At 46.2% G+C, this 18,609-nt stretch overlaps 1 protein-coding gene and 2 pseudogenes across 1 annotated transcript; 1 reads left to right on the top strand and 2 right to left on the bottom strand.

Moving 5' to 3' along the window:
* Positions 1-8,102: 8,102 nt before the first annotated feature.
* On the bottom strand, positions 8,103-10,781 carry LOC147982063 (protein BOBBER 1 pseudogene; annotated as a pseudogene).
* A 1,033-nt stretch (positions 10,782-11,814) lies between these two features.
* Positions 11,815-12,335, top strand: LOC147982062 (SKP1-like protein 1 pseudogene; annotated as a pseudogene).
* A 1,258-nt stretch (positions 12,336-13,593) lies between these two features.
* LOC147982061 (protein BOBBER 1-like) lies at positions 13,594-14,406 on the bottom strand. Its single transcript, XM_087517271.1, has 2 exons — positions 14,107-14,406; positions 13,594-13,990 (listed from the first exon to the last, which is right to left on the bottom strand). The coding sequence occupies exons 1-2, from the start codon at positions 14,404-14,406 to the stop codon at positions 13,649-13,651; spliced, it is 642 nt and encodes a 213-aa protein (XP_087373397.1). The 3' UTR covers positions 13,594-13,648.
* Between the last annotated feature and the right edge of the window lie 4,203 nt (positions 14,407-18,609).

Here is an 18,609-nt window from a genome sequence, read left to right as displayed (position 1 = left end):
TCCAGCGGCAGCAGGAGCAGATCGATTCACTTAGCCAGCAAAGGGGGTCTCAGCAGCTGCAGCAGCTAGCGGATGATCCAGCATTGGATACCACCGCCCCATCCATGCCGAGAAGCAGCGTGGGTTCCGCCCCGGGCGACGCAGTAGTGCTGGATAGATACCCCGTGGATGACATCACGGAGAACACTAACTGCGAGCTACACTTCAAAATGAAGAACATATCCATGAAGGTGGCGGACGCCGTTGCTTTTTCAAATTCCCCCGAGGCAACCTTCCATTGCAACCCGATTCCAGCGGGCTATACTCGTGTCTTGGTTGATGAGGTGGTGGACCAATATTCGGGGCTAGAGCTTGACATTCCTGGAGGTGATGAGGAGCACACACTCGGAGATGCCAAACATCGTATCATCCTATGGAGAAAGGATTGCATCATTTTTCGAAGGCCACCGACACCGCGTCACCCGACTCCTCGTCGAAGTCCGCCACCGAGTCAGCAGACTCCCGCTCCTCCAAGTCCACCAACGCGTGAGGCCACTCCTCCTCCTCCAAGTCCGGCAAAGTGTCAAGCCACTCCTCCTCCAAGTCCGACACAGCATCAGACGTCCACTCCTCCTCCAAGTCCATCACAACCTCAGGCCACTCCTCCTCCAAGTCCGACACAGCTTCAGGCCACTCCTCCTCGTCCAACTCAGCCCCGTCAGCCGTCTCCGCCGCCTCAGCAATCTCAGAAGAGACACCCCGCAGCTATGGTGCGTAGCGGTACCAGTCGAGGTCATAGTACAGGAAGTACAGGCGGAGGCAAGCGATATAAATATGGTCCAAACCTCACTACTCCTCTTCCTGTGAGGGCTTACAACAGGACCAAGGAGCAAACCAATGCCATAGTGCGGGCAGAAGTCGACGCCCATTTTGGACTGAAACCGCCACCGCTGCCAAGGGAGAAAGTGCCTGTGGAAGTAATTGACCACTTCATTCGTATGGCTCAACCACCAGCTCCTAAGCCTGTTGACACAGACTATGAGCGCCACATCAGGAAGTTACATCGACAACGTCTACAGAAGGAGGCGAGCTCGAGCTCGAGCAAACAACAAGCAGCTGTCGAAAAATGCGGGAAAACCGTTGCCCAGCTGGGAGAACAGGCGGCGCAATCGACCCCACCGCTTGTTGTGCCGACAACACGTGACAGTACGCGCGCCCAATATTATTGTGGCCAAACAGTTTACGTTCCCGAGGTGGGCGATGTGGTAATAACCCAGGAGCATATAATGCAGGCTGAAGAACTCAAGATCACTGTTGGACAACTCCTCGAGATCGAGGACATGCCTGTGATTACAGAGGAGGAAATAAAACGGAAATATGTCCGGGGCCAACCTTTGGTCAAGCCAGGAGATGTCAAGAAGCTCCCAACGAGAATGTATGAATTGCATCAATGGTACATGGACATTACCAAGAGATCCGATCGAGAGTCCCTCATGGTGTATGTCAAGAAGGATCATTACTACCATGAGAAAGCTGTGGCCGTTGAGTATTCTGAACTGTTTCAGTTATACAATCAAGACGCACTCGACAAATCTATCGTCAGTTGCTATTGTCTGTAAGTGATTTCTTTCTGTAATTTAAGTCTCAAGCTAGCTGTAGTGATCCTTTTGATCAATCATTACCTGTAATTATCCTCACTATATTCTTTTCTGTGGTATTATGCAGGATGAAGATGTATGAAATGAGAAAAGGTGGACGCTATGGCATTGGGTTCATTGACCCAAACACCGTTAATCAATACACATGGAAAATGAGCAAGTATTATGAAAAGCAGGTAGAGGACAACATGCTAGAGTTCTTGAAGCGCCTCAAATACAATGAAGATATACTACTTCCTTACAACTTCGAGTGAGTCACACTTTCTTGTACTACAAATTCTCTGTTTTTGCCTACTAGCTAGCTACATGTTTTTGCTTACATATGCCCGCTTAATTAAGACATGCAAACGTGTGTGCATGCAGATTTCACTGGATCTTGTATATCATTAAAGTTGACGCCGGAATAGTTGAAATACTGGACTCGCTACTCAAAGCAAATAGTGACTACAACATCTTGTATGGGATAGTCAACAGGTAATTTCAATCATTATTAACTATATATCTCGGCCTATTTAGTTCGTCATTTCATGATATGAACTATTTAATAACCCCTTTATTCATTTTGTTTGTCGGCGGGCAGGGCTTGGGCAAGGTTCATCAGCGTCACGGAAGGCGAATGGAAACCACAGCTGAAATGGTTTCGATCCAAGGTAAGTAATTAAGTAGTACTAGCTAGCTAGCTAGCTGCCATCTCTTTAATTATCATGCTTGATTAATTATTATCTGATCAAATTAAATTCCATTCTCGTAATAAAGGCCCTGAAGCAGGCGCAGGGGACTAATCTGTGTGCATACTGCGTTTGCGAGAACATTCGCATGATGGCGTCCGAAAGGAGCAGATCTCAAAGACAGGAATGGGTACGCTTGCCAGAACACTATTCACAATTTTTACACCATTATCGATATCTAGTCACACAACTAATACACATGCATATTGATCTCCTTCTTAACAGTTCAAAGAGGTGCGGGACAAGCTCCTAGAAACGGAGCGCGTAGAAGCACTTCAAGAGGAAATAGCGGGATTTTTGCTCGACCAGGTCATAAATCCGAAGGGAGAATACTATTACCCGCTACCGCCCCCATGAACCACTTCCAATTGTCATCGTGCTCCAAAGGCACCAATTAGGCTAATGCCACTGGCTCCGAAGGCAACATGCATATGTAGGAGAAATTGTATATAGCTATACATGTGTGTATGTGTAAATTAATATGGTGGTTTGTGAGACATTGATGATATATATATATATGATTGGTTCTACTAGAAATTCTATATATATATATATATATATATATATATATATATGCATAACGTGTACAATGTGTAGTACCGTAAAATACCAGCAAACGAAAAAGAATTAAAATGGAAAACACAAAATTAAATGAAAAAGAAATCATAAAACCAAAAATCCCCCAAACATTTTAGTACCGGTTGGCTCGTGGCCCCCGGAGCTGGCTCGTGCCACGTGGTTGCCGTTTAGCACCGGTTCGTGCTGAACCGGTACTAAAGGGGGGGGCCTTTAGTGCCGAAATGTTAGTGCCGGTTCCGAAACCGGCACTAAAGGGCCTTACGAACCGGTGCTATTGCCCTGTTCTGCACTAGTGATGGACCTGGATGTACTTCTAGTGTTCTTTGTAGTGCCTTGACACATGATGAATAGTTTGAAAGTTCTCCCGCAAAGTAAAAGAAATTCGGTCAAATATCCTAGAAAATAAATCTGCCAAATTTTGCAATCTTCTTCGCTGCTGAAATGGTTTTCCATCTAAAGGTGTTTGGCTCATCCTAGACTGAGCCTCTACCTCCCAGCCTAACAAAGGCCCAAGGAACAAGCACAAGCAGCATCAAGATCTCCTAGGTCTAGTTACTTCACTAAAAAAATGATATACAACAAAGAAAAATAAATAAAGTAGAATTGGAGATGGGAGGTATTGAGCCCCTGCCTCTTAATAACATTGATAATCGCTCTACCATTTGAGCTACATCCCCATTGTTATTCATTAAATTCATCCAAGCATGAACTATTTGTTTAGATTAGTAATTAATCAAACTAAGGGTAAATCCCATTACCCATTCCAACAGATGGGACATGTTTGAGCTACATAACAAGCTCTTGAAAGGTTTCCCGAAAGAAAGAAAAATCTTCAAACTTTCGAATTCTCTCTCATTGTTGAAATGGTTGCGCTCTAAACAAGGTATGGGTCATCATGGGCCGAGCCCTGCTACATATAAAATACTTGATGTGGGCCTCTATGGGCGTTCAGGATCCTAAGGCAAATATGATATTTAGCTGTAGTTAGAGGATCTTCAATAGCTCCTCTTTCCCTAATAAAATGGATGGGGAGTTGACCTTCTTTCAAGGGAGCTCCTATTTAGCGACCCATGCAGGGGGAAGCGAGGCAGCGCGAACCTCCGAGTCCCTGAGAAAGCTTTTGGATTGGCCCATATAGGGGGTGGGATGCCCCTATATTTTTCTTCTTCTTTTGTTCTTTTTTGCTTCTATAAAAATCGTATGGGATCTCAAAAAAGTTCTGAATATTAAAAATGTCATGAATTCAAAAAAGTTAGTGACTTCAAAAAATGTCTGTGAAATCAATAAAAGTGCACAAAGTTGAAACAATGTTCGCGAATTCAAAACAATTCATGAATTTTAAAAATGTTCTTGATTTCAAAAAATGTTCACAATATCAATAAATGTTCGTGAATTCATTTTTTATGAATTTCAGAAACATTTCGTGAATTCAAGAAAATATGCATGAATTTAAAAAAAATTGTGAGTTTGAAAAATATTCATGACTTTCAATATATGTTCATGAAGTCCAAAAATGTTTCGTAAGTTTGAAAAATGTTGGATAATTTAAAAAAATGTTCACATGTTTAAATAATGTGCATGAATTTTAAAACAAGGTTGGTGAATTCAAAAAATTATTAAGAATTCATAAAATGTTCATGAATTTCAAAAATTGTTCACGAATTAAAAAAACGATGTCTAGTTGTAAACAAATGTTTAAAAAAACTAAAAATTGTTCTCGACTTCAAATAATGTTGATAACTTATAAAAAATGTTCATGATTTTGAAATTTTTCATGATATGAAAATCCATGAATTCAGAATTATTTATGAGTTTAAAAGGTTTGTTAATTTGAAAAAAAAGATAAATTTTATAAGAAAGAAAAACATAAAAGAAAGAAAAATGAGAAAGAAAAAGGAAAACATAGGAGTGAAAACAAAGGAAAAGAGAAAAAAAGAACAATTGAGGGAAGGTTCTAGAACCTTTCGAGAACGGGTGGAGAAAAACTCTTAATGGGCCGAGCCATACATAGGACGAGGCGCGCAGGTGTACGTGTTTCATCGCTATTTGCCGACCTACGTGGAAAATAGGATCTTCCTTCTTTCAATTCAATCCCCTATACACGCTATGTCAACACGCCACCACGAATGACTATTAGACCGTTGCCGGGCCGCAACCGTCGGAGTTTGTCCGTAAGTAACAAGGATTGCTGAAACGAGGTGCTGTTAGCCATTGTGTGCAAGTGCGTCAGATTCACCAGGTGCACTATTTGCAAGCAATTACTCTAGTTGTTCAAGAGAAATGAAAAATTAAGCTGTTTGGGCTTATCCTAAACCCGATTGCCTACTAGGAGTCATAATAAGGTTGAGGCTTGAACAAAAGTAGCTGACATCTCAAAACTTGCCCTTGCTAGGAGCATGGATGCAGAGAATGCCCTCAGTCTATGTCTGTCTATGTAAGCTTTAAGGAAAAGGCAAGTAAGCTGTAAGACAAATATCAAGGCTTTTAAGGACCTCCGACAACTTATAAATAAGGTAATAACATATATTTTGCGTCTTTCGAGATGCAAAGAGAAGTAAGAAGTTTTACCATTGAGATAACGAAGATATGACCATATTTCAGAATGATTTTCAATAGACGACATTAGATAGTAGAATCGAAAGAAGGATTTGTGGCTTTCTTATAATGATAGAGAGTCATGAGAGGGTGTATGTTAATAGAGCTCTTTAGACCGCTGCCACCCACCACCATCGGACCGCACCCAACCGCCACCGCCCATCACCAGGGTCACCATCGATCGTCGGCGACCACCGCCACCACCCCGTTGCGCCACTGCCATTGCCCCTTGCCAACGACCGCCCCGCCATTGCCCGCCCATCGTGTCACCGCCAAGTGGGACATGTCGGTCAGGTTAGTTATTGGAGAAGATTTATTGGTGATCTACTGGAGCGTTCATCCCCAATAATCAAAAAAATGTTATTAGGGATCCCCAATAGGTGGTTATTGGGGGAGTTCTTTTGTGAGCCATTGGAGATACTCATACAGAGTCATTTTAGCGGGTTTAGAACTTGAGATCTCTCATGAGCATAGAAAATTTAACCTTTACGCACATAATATATTAAGGAAACCACTGTACTTGATGTGGGTAGACATATTTGGTCAGCAGTATGTGTCATGAATTACAATAAATATGGTCATCTAATTACTAAACAGTAAACCAGAGCTAGCTAGGAGCCCTCACAACGATTTAGACTCCTTAATCGTTCGATTAGTTACCAAACACATCAGATCTCTTATTCTTTTTGGCCGTCCCACCGTACTCATCTGTCCATTATCTAGCGTAACTAGGCCCGCTCCTCACGGTAAATAGGCCGCTGCTCTGCAGAGCGACCTAAGTGCTCTGACATTAATTGGGCTTAATTGTTGAAACACATTAATAGGGCCTACGACTGTGTAAGCGAGGCCCGTTCAGTGTTTTTCTCTCATCTCTTTGTATGTTCCAATCGAGAAGGCAGAGGGGCGGCAGGGGAAGGCCATGGTGGCTCCGCTGTCTCGCAATTTACCTCCCATCACTTCTCTTGTTTATCAGCTAGGGCTAGCAGGAGTGCGGGTGGTGGCAGCGGTGGCAACTGATGTCTCCCCAATCGTGACCTTCTTGATTGACGAGGATCGAGGAACACCGTGGAGGGTGAGAAGATGGCGCAGGAGCCATCCAGATAGGTGGCCAGTCGCAACATCGAGTTGCATCCAGATCGAAGATAACGCCTATTTTTTCATCCATACAACTACCACTAGAAGAGTTAAATGACCGGTTGCCTACCTTACCTATGGACATGGCGGATTTATATAGAATGACTTTTTTCTTGTATAACGTGTTGTCTTAGTAGCTACAAGTACTTCTGATAGCATGGTATTATTTCATCAATTCAACTGAATCTGGAGAACTGATTGCATGCTCATAAGTATGGTGTGTGGTGTTCATTTTCTTTTGGTAGTCCTTTTCCTCTTTGCACAAAGTATGAAATACATTGAATCCCAATATTTCAGAACATGTATTCCATAGGTTCAGGATGTTTGGTCTAACAGGTAGACCATTTAATAAATGGTCGTGCTGAAGTTCTAATGAATGCATTTTGTTTCATTTAGTTCACCTTAGAACACGATTTTTCTGTATTTTGTCTCCTAAGATGGGGCTTTGAGCACCATGTAAGCTATTACATCTCATTTCTATATACTCACTGATGTTGTGAAACATGCTGCAACCCTAATTTGCCTATTGTCATTGTTTTTTTTTCAATCCTTTCTACATCTGTGTTTGGTATTCTTGCTGCTACAACTTGTATCAGACAAACATCGCCAACTGATAACAACCTGCATGCTTGTAATCAGTTTAACTATTCCTTGGTTACTTAGGATCATTCTTAGAGTTTATTACACAAGTACTGTTGTATGTCATGTTAAGTTGGATGGCTTCATTCTAATAACCTGTAGCCAGCTCTGTTATGTGGTATGGCATACTATGGTATAACTTATTGATGTACCCTAAATTAGATGCATATTACTCCGTACTTTATAAATACTTTGGTTAGAGATATAGCTAAATTGCGATGGATCCAAATAGTACAATTTCTAGATTATCTTATATATTTCTACCATTCGTTTGTTAAAATGTCCGTAAGATAGACGGGCGCGGCAACGCGCGCTTTTATGATCTAGTATACTAGTATATATGATACTATGCATTATGGAGATAGTATCTAGTATCATATGCATGATACTAACTTATTATACTACCCATTACAAGCAGCCTGAGCGAACATAAGATCTTTTTTTGTAAACGTGGTCAAATTTTGACTTTAGACAAAATTAATATGCGCTATATTTTGACATAGAAGGACTACTAAAAAAGTCAACAATTATACTACTAAAACATACTAGTTAACTTGTATTTCCAAAGCACCCAGAAAACTATTGCCATCCAACCATATAAGTCCATAAGACACTATAAACCACAAGTCATCCAAATAGCAAAGTACAAAAGGCACGTAGACGCATAAACAGACACTAAAATACAATGACACCCAAATAGAAACTACTAATTAAGGTACAAGCGATTTCTCCATCTAAAATCTTCCGCATTATCGCCTTAGATCCTCCAAGCTCCAGCTAAGAGAGAACCTTAGGAAGGCAGCTTCATCCCCGAGAAGTCCATGTCCGGGTACTGGTACTTGAGTTTCTTGAGCATGTCCTGGTTCTGCATCTCCTGGCTCGTGGGCAAACCCATCTGCTTTTGCCGCTGGTCGAACATCATCTTCTCCACAGTCTGCCTGGTCTCGGGGTCCAGATCGGAGAGCTTGCTGCTCTCAGATTCGGCAAGCTGGGTGTCGATCTCCTGAACATCATTGATCACAGACTTCCACCACTCGCTACGATTACGCTTGGTCAGCAGTATGGACAACAACCTCCCGTCCTCGATGCTCCACAAGCAGTCTTCGACCTTAACTGGCTTGTGCAGCTCACCCTAGTAAGAGACGAATTAATACTGCATCAGCAAGAGATTTTATAGACATAAAGGACAAGGTGAACTGTTGTGTACATAGTTGATAGTTTGATGCTTCTTACATCGATGATCGGAGGCTGGCCCTTGAACCCGACATTGAGATGGTCCTTCTTGATCTCGCAGACGACGGACCTCGCCTTTGTTCCTCGAGGAACGGGGACGGAGAGTTTGACCTCTGGCGGAAGCCTAACGTCACGTGGATTGCACCTAGTTAAATATGTCAAAGTTTTTACTGCTCTGCCCTAAGTTTTCTTGATCGATTATTATACAAAACTGGAAAAAACAAATCTATACAGCATGAAGCACTCGATCCAAACGCAATTGTGCCACATGAGGTTATACTGTTTGGTGTTCTTTTTATTGTCACCACCAACTCTATTGGCCTTAGGGTTGAGCTATAACCCAAAAGAAGTCATGGTAAAAGGTAAACTCCCAAATTCCAATTCCTTCCCTCTTGACATGAAATGGCAAAACTATTGCGCAGTATTCATGAAAAATATGCCAATACATCACTAACATAAGCAATGACTAAGTTTTGGAACATTTCCACAATCGGAACTACTTCACAAACGATGCCTGCTGGACGATTCATGCACGATAGTTAATCCACCGGCTGCGTTGCACCTAGTCCTACGCATGGATGGTCCGATTTGCAGTATCGTCCAGCAATCGTCCAACAGGCATCGTGTGTATAGCAGCACTCTTCCACAATTTGGGCCCATGCTATAAATAAGCTTAAACAACAAAAATGTGTTGCATGTCTTTTATATTTATGTTTTACTCTGACTTTGGCTCCATCAAAATATAAATTTGCTCTGTATTTCTTTTTAGCTCAAAAAGTTGAGTTCCACATAATCAATAAAAATTAAGTAAAAAAGTGTCTTACATGTCGATCCTTCTCGCGCGAATTGACTTGCATGTGGATCGCGTATACTTAAAAACTATGTTGTCATGTCAGCAATTCATGTAGTTGGGGGCGATAATGATGTTTGCTTCGTTTGGACTTTGGGCCTATAGATGATATAACAATTTCTTTAGATCGGGCAATGAGTACGACATGTCGGCCTTATTGTCACGCGGTCGACATCGTGAGATGGTATGCATGGAAACGATCATGGAGGCATGTAGGCATCATCTCATGCCGTATGTGCACCGGGCCAATGGGGGTCATGGTAATTATCAAGTGTAACAAAAAATTAATCATAAGTAAGCATGCATGTCCCAGTCAATGCAGTAGATAAATCATCAATATCGCATCAATGTGAGCCAGAAATGCGTGTGGTGATACAGATTAAATTTTTATAGTCCGTCAAAAAATAGAGATTATCGCATGCAGCTATCCGAGTCAGGCCAAAAAGAAGGTTCATTATCACATGTCTCTTTTTATTCAAAAGAAAAGCCACTCGGCGAACAGCAGTACACAGGCCAAGTAGGTCGATTCTGCAGATAGGGTGATCGACATTGTTTTTCATCGCATTAGCAATAACGTGGAGCGCTCGATCCAAACACAACTGTGACACATGAAGCTATTCTACCTGGTGTTCTTTTTACTGTTACCACCAATTCTATTTGCCTTGGGGATGAGCTACGAACCGAAAAAAGTAATGGTAAACGGTTAACTCCGAAATTCAAATTGCTTCTCCCTATTTATGCAAAAATATATATGATATCACCGAGCACCAATGCATCATTATCATAAACAATGAATAAGTTTTGGAACATTTCAGGCATGTGTGCCCATGCTCTAAATAAACTTAAACAAAACAAAATCTGTTTTGCATGTGGTTTTATTTTTGTTCGGTACTGACTTTGGGTCCCTCACGATATACATTTATTTTACATTTGGTTTTCGCACAAATTTGAGTCCCACATAATAAAAAAAATTAAGTAAAATGTGTTACATGGCAAACTTCTTGTGCCAATTGACTTACATGTGGATCGCATGATAATTAAAAACTCTTTTGTCATGTCAACATTTTATGTAGTTGAGGTCAAAAATGATGTTTGCTTCGTTTGACTTTGGGCGTATGAACGATTCAACAGATTCTTTAGGGCGGGCAATAAGTACAACGTGTTGGCTTTATCCTCACTTGGCCCCTCATCTCTGGTCGCACCGTGGCCGCACCGCTTGCGGCATGCGGTCACCGCGGTGGTAGCAAAAACAACACCGGTTAAAAATCTTGGTCGCCGTGGTCACCCATGTCACCACTCTTCGCACCACCGCTCGCCAGTTGCAGTAAATTCGGCCGCGGTGGTAGCTTTCCCGCTGCCGGTTGCAACAAATTTGTAGCCTGTCATCGTCAGCCACACTTCATCGTCTTCCTAGTTATAGCAAATCCGGGAGCCGGTGGTAGCTTTCCCTGTTGCCCGTTGCAGCAAAAATTGTGGTGTTGTCATCGCCGGCCACAGTCGCCGTTGCCTGGTTGTAGCAAAAATCCAGGCCGGTTCTAGCTTTGACGCTGGTTGTAGCTTCCAGTGGTGCCGGTTGCAGCAAAAACGAAAAGAGATGTGGCTGAGTATGTCGCCGACTCCAAGCGTTTTCCTTATTATTAATTAGCTCTTTATTAGTTGTGTTGAGGGGAAAACGAAGGACAGAGAGATGTGATGCGGGGCGAGGAGAAAAAGAAGGCAGGCAGTGCGCCTCAACAAAGATCGATCGAGGGGGGGGGGCATGCTTTTTTTAACACAGTAAAGACACAAGCACTCATATATATGCGCATACACTCATCCTTATAAACACACTCGCCCTGTCCCTATGAGCACCTTCGAGAGAGTATACGAGCCGGCATATCATCTTAAGTTTTACGAAGTCATCATAGGGATCTTGCAGTCAACGGAACGTCTTCTCTCACTAACCGCGTATCACCGGAAATTATGAAATAATCCAGAAAAATGTGAGCACCAGGACATGCTTTAATAAGAGGTAAAAAGCCAGTCTTGCGAGGAACAAGCAGCGGCAGGACGTTCTAGGTGCTTAAAGTCTGACTTCGCCCATGTCAAAAAAAAAAAATGCCTGCGTCAAACGTGCATCATCGCGCCGTCGGACCGGCCGGTTTCCACCACAAATTAAGGTAACGGAAACGGAAACGGAAACGGAAACCACTACTACTCCCTGGCGAAGAAGATGAATACTCCGACACGAGTAGGACCGACCCCGATCGAGTGCCTCACCGGCCCAATAAATTCCCCCGGCCGGTTCCCACCCTAGCCGTCCCCTCCAACACGTACTTTCCATACGCAAAGAAGCTCCTGTCTTTCGTTCGCTCGCTCGCTCTTCCGCCGCTGCGTCTTCTCGCTCGTACGCGTTTCGTTTCCCCTCCCAATCCTCCCATCGATGGCGGCCGAGGAAGGCGAGAAGAAGATGATCCTGCTCAAGAGCTCGGATGGCGAGGGTTTTCAGGTCGAGGAGGCGGTCGCCATGGAGTCGCAGACCATCCGCCGCATGATCGAGGACGACTGCGCCGACAACGGGATCCCGCTTCCCAACGTCGACTCCAAGATCCTCGCCAAGGTCTCGAGTACTGCAAGAAGCACGTCCAGGCCAGCCCCAATCCGGCTGACAACTCTGGCGCCGCCAACGCAAGCTCCTCCACCTCTACTGTCCCCGCTGAGGACCTCAAGATCTTCGACGCTGAGTCCGTCAAGGTCGACCAGGCCACCCTCTTCGACCTCATCCTGGTTGCAAACTACCTCAATATCAAGGGATTGCTCGACCTTACTTGCCAGACTGTTGCAGACATGATCAAGGGTAAGACCCCGGAGGAGATCCGCAAGACTTTTAACATCAAGAATGACTTCACACCCGAGGAGGAGGCCGAGATCCGCAGAGAGAACCAGTGGGCTTTTGAGTAGAAAATAGTAGCATCGAGGCAATGCTGCGTTGGAGTAATGCTAGTAGTATTAATCTTGTTTTTTGTTTAGACTTCGTGTGCCTATGTTTCAGCGCTGTTTTTTCTATGTCGTCGTAATCGCTGTAATTATTTTGAAATCGAAACATCGTTATATTCTTAGCCTATCGTGGTCAGTGCTCATTACCTATGAACCTGAATTATTATTTGTCAAGTGGATGTTGTATGCTTGAAAATATCATCCTTAGCTGCCGTGTGATTTGAGATAGGAAAAATGATACATGATGACATAAACAAAATAGGCAAAATTGAAATGATATTTTCGGCTATCTTGAAATAGCCATATTGTTTCTGATTTTATATCTACAGATTTGCTAAAAATCTGTTGACTAATTTTCATTTGTCCGTTGGATCAATGTCACGAACCTCAATGCGCAGCAGCAAATATCATCAGAAATATTGCGCTGTATGATCGAACCAGCAACAATTATTTAGTCTGTTAAAGAAAAGAACATTAATTCACAGACCGATTACGAACGAAACAACCTCAAATAATAGAGCTGTGCCCAAAAACATCATGACGTTTCTTCGGTGCGTCTGCTAAAATCTGAAATAACTCATAATTTGATATCACTCGCACTCGCATCTTGGGTCACTGGAACCTGATGATAATTACTCACTCCTTCATCCTGAGAAAGGATCTTGGCTATGAAAAAAAATGGATCACTAGCTTGCGCAGCAAATTGAATGAAACTTTCGTCCGAAGTAATGTGTGTATCATTAATTCATCATTGGTGCAGCCTTGCCATCCAGGTTCTTGTTGACTGAACACTTTCTATGTAACCCAAACTGTGGACTTTTATTCTGTTAGCTGCTTAGCCTCTCAGCGCCTGAACTTTTTCCCTTCTCAAACAGTACATCCCAAAGTCTGAACCTTTGGGATCGATATCACACTGATTGGCTGCTGTGTGAGCAGCTCATGAGCCAAAGATCCACTTCTTTGTAAACTTGATCAAATTCCCACTTAAGACAAAATTAATATGCGCTATATTTTGACATAGAAGGACTACTCAAACGTCGGCACATACTACTTAACTTCCGAAGCATCGGTAAAACTGTTGCCACATAACCATAAGACACTACAAACCAAGTCATCCAAATAGCAAAGTGCAAAAGATACGTACATGCGTAAACAGACACTAAAGTCCTAAGACACCCAAATAGAAAGTACTAATTAAGGTAGTAGAAGCAATTATCTCCATCTAAAATCTTCGGCATTATCGCCTTAGATCCTCTAGGCTCCAGCTAAGAGACAATCTAAGAAGGCATCTTCATCCCGGAGAAGTCCATGTCCGGGTACTGGGACTTGAGTTTCTTGAGCATGTCCTGGTTCTGCATCTCGTCGCTGGTGGGCAGGCCCATCTGCTTCTGGCGCTGGTCGAACATCATCTTCTCCACGGTCTGCCTCGTCTCCGGGTCCAGATCCGAGAGCTTGCTGCTCTCCGGCTCGGCGCGCTGGGTGTCGATCTCTGGATCGCCTTTGATCAGGGATTTCCACCAGTCGCCCTGATTACGCTTCGTCAGCAGTATGGACAGCAAGCTCCCGTCCTCGATGCTCCAGAAGCAGTCCTCGACCTTAACGGGTTTGTGCAGCTCACCCTGGTAATATAAGAAACGAATTAATACTGCATCAGCAAGAGATTTTACAGAAATAAATTAAGGACAAGATGAACTGTTGTGCACATAGTTGATAGTGATAGTTTGATGCTACTTACATCGATGATCGGAGGCTGGCCCTTGAGCCCGACCTTGAGGTGGTCTTTCTTGATCTCGCAGACTACGAACCTCGCCTTTGTTCCTTCAGGGACGGGGACGGAGATGTTCACCTCCGGCAGCTGCTGCGCCCAGGAGTACTTCTCCAGATCAAGACCGTTGCCGGCGTTTGGTTGTCTCCCTTTGCTCTCCTCCTCCTTCTTCTCCACCTGCGTGCTGTTGTCCTTCACGGCCGCCGCCGCTTGCTGCTGCTGCGGCGACGCCTCGTCCTCCTGCATGATGTCCTCGGAGATGATCGCCATGGCCGCCGCTCTGTCTCTACTCTACTCTAGGGTTTCGATCGACTTGGGGAAGCGCTCGCGTCGAGATCTCTGGTGGAGGTGGGTTTCGATCGCAGATGAGTTGATGGGGCTTTGGGCTTTGGGGTTCCGTTTGTGTTTACTTATATATTGAAAAAGACCTCTGCGCGCGAGGCCGTCCCGGTTAAGATTTCCGGAGGTGCCCGGGCTGGATTCGTATTCCGACTATGCCGGTGTCTACTCCAATTCCGCGGCGTCTCGTAGAACGTCTCCGTCTCTGATGGTCATGGATCCGAGCTTGCTCCTCTTGCCCATGGCACCTCGTCTCAGCCACCTCAAACGCCGTCCACAAGCGTCCAACGCTCCATGCCACATGTGAGACGTATGGTTAGAGAAATTTGAGGGGAATCGCAAACCCCTTAGGATGACGTCTTATGTGTATTTTTTTAACACAGTACAGACGCAAGCGCTCATATACTCGCGCATACACTTATCCATATGAACGCACGCACGCACACCTTACCCTTATGAGCACTTCGAAAGACTGAGCCGACATATCATCTTAAAATTTACGAACTCATCGTAGGCACCTCATCGTCGACGGTGTTGAGATATGTATTTAGCACATGTATTCTTGTACTCCAAATCTCCTCCTTGTGTATAGTTGAGGATATGACTTGCCCTATGTACTATATATACTTGTGCATATGCACCTATCAATACATTGAGAGTTGCATCATATTCCTCTACATGGTATCAGCCTAACCCTCGGTCCCAGCCCTAGCCGCGCCGCCGTCGCCCCTCCAGGCCGCCGCCGCTCCCGCTACACCGCGCCGCCGCCTCCCCGGCCGCCGCGCCTCCTCCCTCCCTCCACCACAACCCCCTCCCCGCTGCGCCTCCATCTTCCCCGCCACGCCCCACCCTCCCTGCTGCACCCCGCCGCTCCCCCCCCGAGCCGCCTCCCTCTCGAAACCCTAAACCCTCACCCGATCCCATCCCGCGCCGCCATCCCCTCCTGCTGCCATGTCGGCCCTCGGCACCTCCTCCTCCTCCAGCGCACACCCTAGCAACCCGTTCGCTCTTCCTACGGGTCCGAGCCCGATGAGCCCCAAGCCGCCGACATCCGCAACATCCACCTCTCCGATCACGTCCCCATCATCCTCTCCCACACCTCCGCCAACTACTATGCCTGGAAAACCTACTTCAATCTCCTCTTCCGTGAGTACAACCTTCGTGATCATGTGGACGGTCTCGCCAATTTCTTCGCCGGCGCCCACGACGCCAACTGGCTCGCCATCAACGCCACCCTCATCCGGTGGTTCTTCCTCACTGTCTCTCCGGACATCTTCCACACCGTCGTTCGCGATGGGGACGATGCTTACACGGTGTGGACCAAGATCAATGGCCTCTTCACCGGCAACAAGCTTCAACGGATTGTTTTCTTGCAGCAGGAATTTTTTGGGTGTCATCAGAACGACTCCACCATCGACGCCTTCTGTCTCCGGCTCAAGACCCTCTCCGACGAGCTCAACGACGTCAGGTTCAAGGTGGGCGACGAGCTTCTCCTCTCGACGCTCACCGCCGGCCTCAACGAGGACTTCGGCAACGCCGCCTCCAACCTCACCCTCATGGCCAACCCTACTTACGAGCGGGCGGTGGCCTATTTTCGTCTTGAGGAGCGGCGGATGAAGCACCTCCGCACCCGCGCCGTCCACACCACGCTCGCCGCCGGTCTCTCCACCGGCGCCTCTACACCACCCTCGGCGCCCCGTCCTCCGGCCGCCCCGCACCCTGCGCCAGCGCCACAACCGCCCCAACCACCGCGCAACGGCGGAAACGGCGGTAACCGCCGCCGCGGTCGCGGCGGTCCACGCCAAGGCGGCGGGAAAGGTGGCATCGGCGGTGGTCAAGCTCCCCAGCAGCAGCCCCCGCCACCCTGGGCCGGAGGCTACAACCCTTGGACGGGGGTCGTGCACGCATACAGTATGCCAGTGCCGCGGCCCCCCGCCCCGGGCATCCTCGGCCCCCGCCCGAGCACGCATCAGGCGCTCCTGGCCGCGCCTCTCGGCGCCCACGGCGGGGCTCCCGCCCCTCCTGTCACGCCCTCCTACGGCGCCCCCTACTACGACCCCGCCCTTCTAGCGGCGCTGCAGCAGCCGCCACCCTGGGCCGGAGGCTACAACCCTTGGACGGGGTTCGTGCACGCATACAGTATGCCAGTGCCGCGGCCCCCCGCCCCGGGCATCCTCGGCCCCCGCCCGAGCACGCATCAGGCGCTCCTGGCCGCGCCTCTCGGCGCCCACGGCGGGGCTCCCGCCCCTCCTGTCGCGCCTTCCTACGGCACCTACGGCACCCCCTACTACGACCCCGCCCTTCTAGCGGCGCTGCAGCAGCCGCCACCCTACTCCAGTGGTGGCGGCGATTGGATTATGGACTCCGGTGCCACCGCTCATATGTCCGCTCATCCGGGTAACCTCTCCTCCATCCATCCCACTTCCACTCCCTCCCGTGTCATCATCGGCAACGGTGTTGGTCTTCCCATCTCTCATGTCGGTTCTGCACCTTTTCCCTCTAACCCTAGACCTCTCTCTCTTAATAATGTCATTGTTTCTCCTCATCTCATTCAGAACTTAGTTTCCATTCGTAATCTTTCTGGTGATAATTCTGTAACTGTGGAATTTGACGAAGTTGGCTATTCTGTTAAGGACGCTCGCACCAGGATGATTCTTCACCGCTGTGACAGTCCCGGCGACCTCTACCCAGTTCAGTTGTCGTCATCTCCGGGTGGTCCTCGAACTTTCTCTGCCGGCGTCGATCTTTGGCATGCTCGTCTCGGGCATCCCAGCACTTCTTCACTTCGTCAAATAATGAGAGTCTTTTCCTTTTCATGTAATAAAACGGCCGCTCACTCCTGTGAAGCCTGCCAGTTAGGCAAACATGTTCGCCTTCCTTTTAGTTCCTCCTCCACAGTTGCTTCCTTTCCGTTTGAGTTAATTCACAGCGATGTATGGACATCTCCAGTACCTAGTAATTCCGGTTATCTTTATTATCTTGTCATACTGGATGATTACTCTCACTTTGTGTGGACATTTCCTCTTCGTAGGAAATCCGATGCTTCCGCCACTCTCATTGCATTCTATGCTTATGTATCCACACAGTTCGGGCGACCCATACTCGCACTTCAAACCGACAACGGGAAAGAAATTCGACAATCTCACCATCCGCCATCTTCTTTGTTGGAAATATGCCCTAGAGGCAATAATAAAATGGTTATTATTATATTTCTTTGTTCATGATAATTGTCTATTGTTCATGCTATAATTGTGTTATCCGGAAATTGTAATACATGTGTGAATACATAGACCACAGCACGTCCCTAGTGAGCCTCTAGTTGACTAGCTCGTTGATCAAAAGATAGTCATGGTTTCCTGACTATGGACATTGGATGTCATTGATAACGGGATCACATCATTAGGAGAATGATGTGATGGACAAGACCCAATCCTAAGCTTAGCTCAAAGATCGTGTAGTTCGTTTGCTGTAGCTTTTCTGAATGTCAAGTATCATTTCCTTAGACCATGAGATTGTGCAACTCCCGGATACTGTAGGAGTGCCTTGGGTGTGCCAAACGTCACAACGTAACTGGGTGACTATAAAGGTACATTACAGGTATCTCCGAAAGTGTCTGTTGGGTTGGCACGAATCGAGCGAGACTGGGATTTGTCACTCCGTATGACGGAGAGGTATCTCTGGGCCCACTCGGTAATGCATCATCATAATGAGCTCAATGTGATCAAGTGGTTGATCACGGGATCATGCATTACGGTACGAGTAAAGTGACTTGCCGGTAATGAGACTGAACAAGGTATTGGTATACCGACGATCGAGTCTCGGGCAAGTAACATACCGATTGACAAAGGGAATTGTATACGGATTGATTGAATCCTCGACACCGTGGTTCATCCGATGAGATCATCGTGGAGCATGTGGGAGCCAACATGGGTATCCAGATCCTGCTGTTGGTTATTGACCGGAGAGGCTTCTCGGTCATGTCTGCATGTCTCCCGAACCCGTAGGGTCTACACACTTAAGGTTCGGTGACGCTAGGGTTGTAGAGATATTAGCACACGGTAACCCAAAAGTTGTTCGGAGTCCCGGATGAGATCCCGGACGTCACGAGGAGTTCCGGAATGGTCCGGAGGTAAA

This window comes from Triticum urartu, chromosome 3A (genome assembly GCF_056163025.1).
Source record: "Triticum urartu cultivar PI428250 chromosome 3A, HENAU_Tu73, whole genome shotgun sequence".
Taxonomy (NCBI): Eukaryota; Viridiplantae; Streptophyta; class Magnoliopsida; order Poales; family Poaceae; genus Triticum; species Triticum urartu.
The sequence above is the reverse complement of the archived record's forward strand: the minus strand, read 5'-3'. Positions and strand labels throughout refer to the sequence as shown.

Excerpts from the sequence above, each read along its gene's own strand:
- LOC147982061 (XM_087517271.1), bottom strand. The coding sequence starts at position 14,406 with ATGGCGATCATCTCCGAGGACATCATGCAGGAGGACGAGGCGTCGCCG. Across the intron at positions 13,991-14,106 it reads GCCAGCCTCCGATCATCGAT|GGTGAGCTGCACAAACCCGT; the intron begins GTAAGTAGCATC and ends TTATATTACCAG.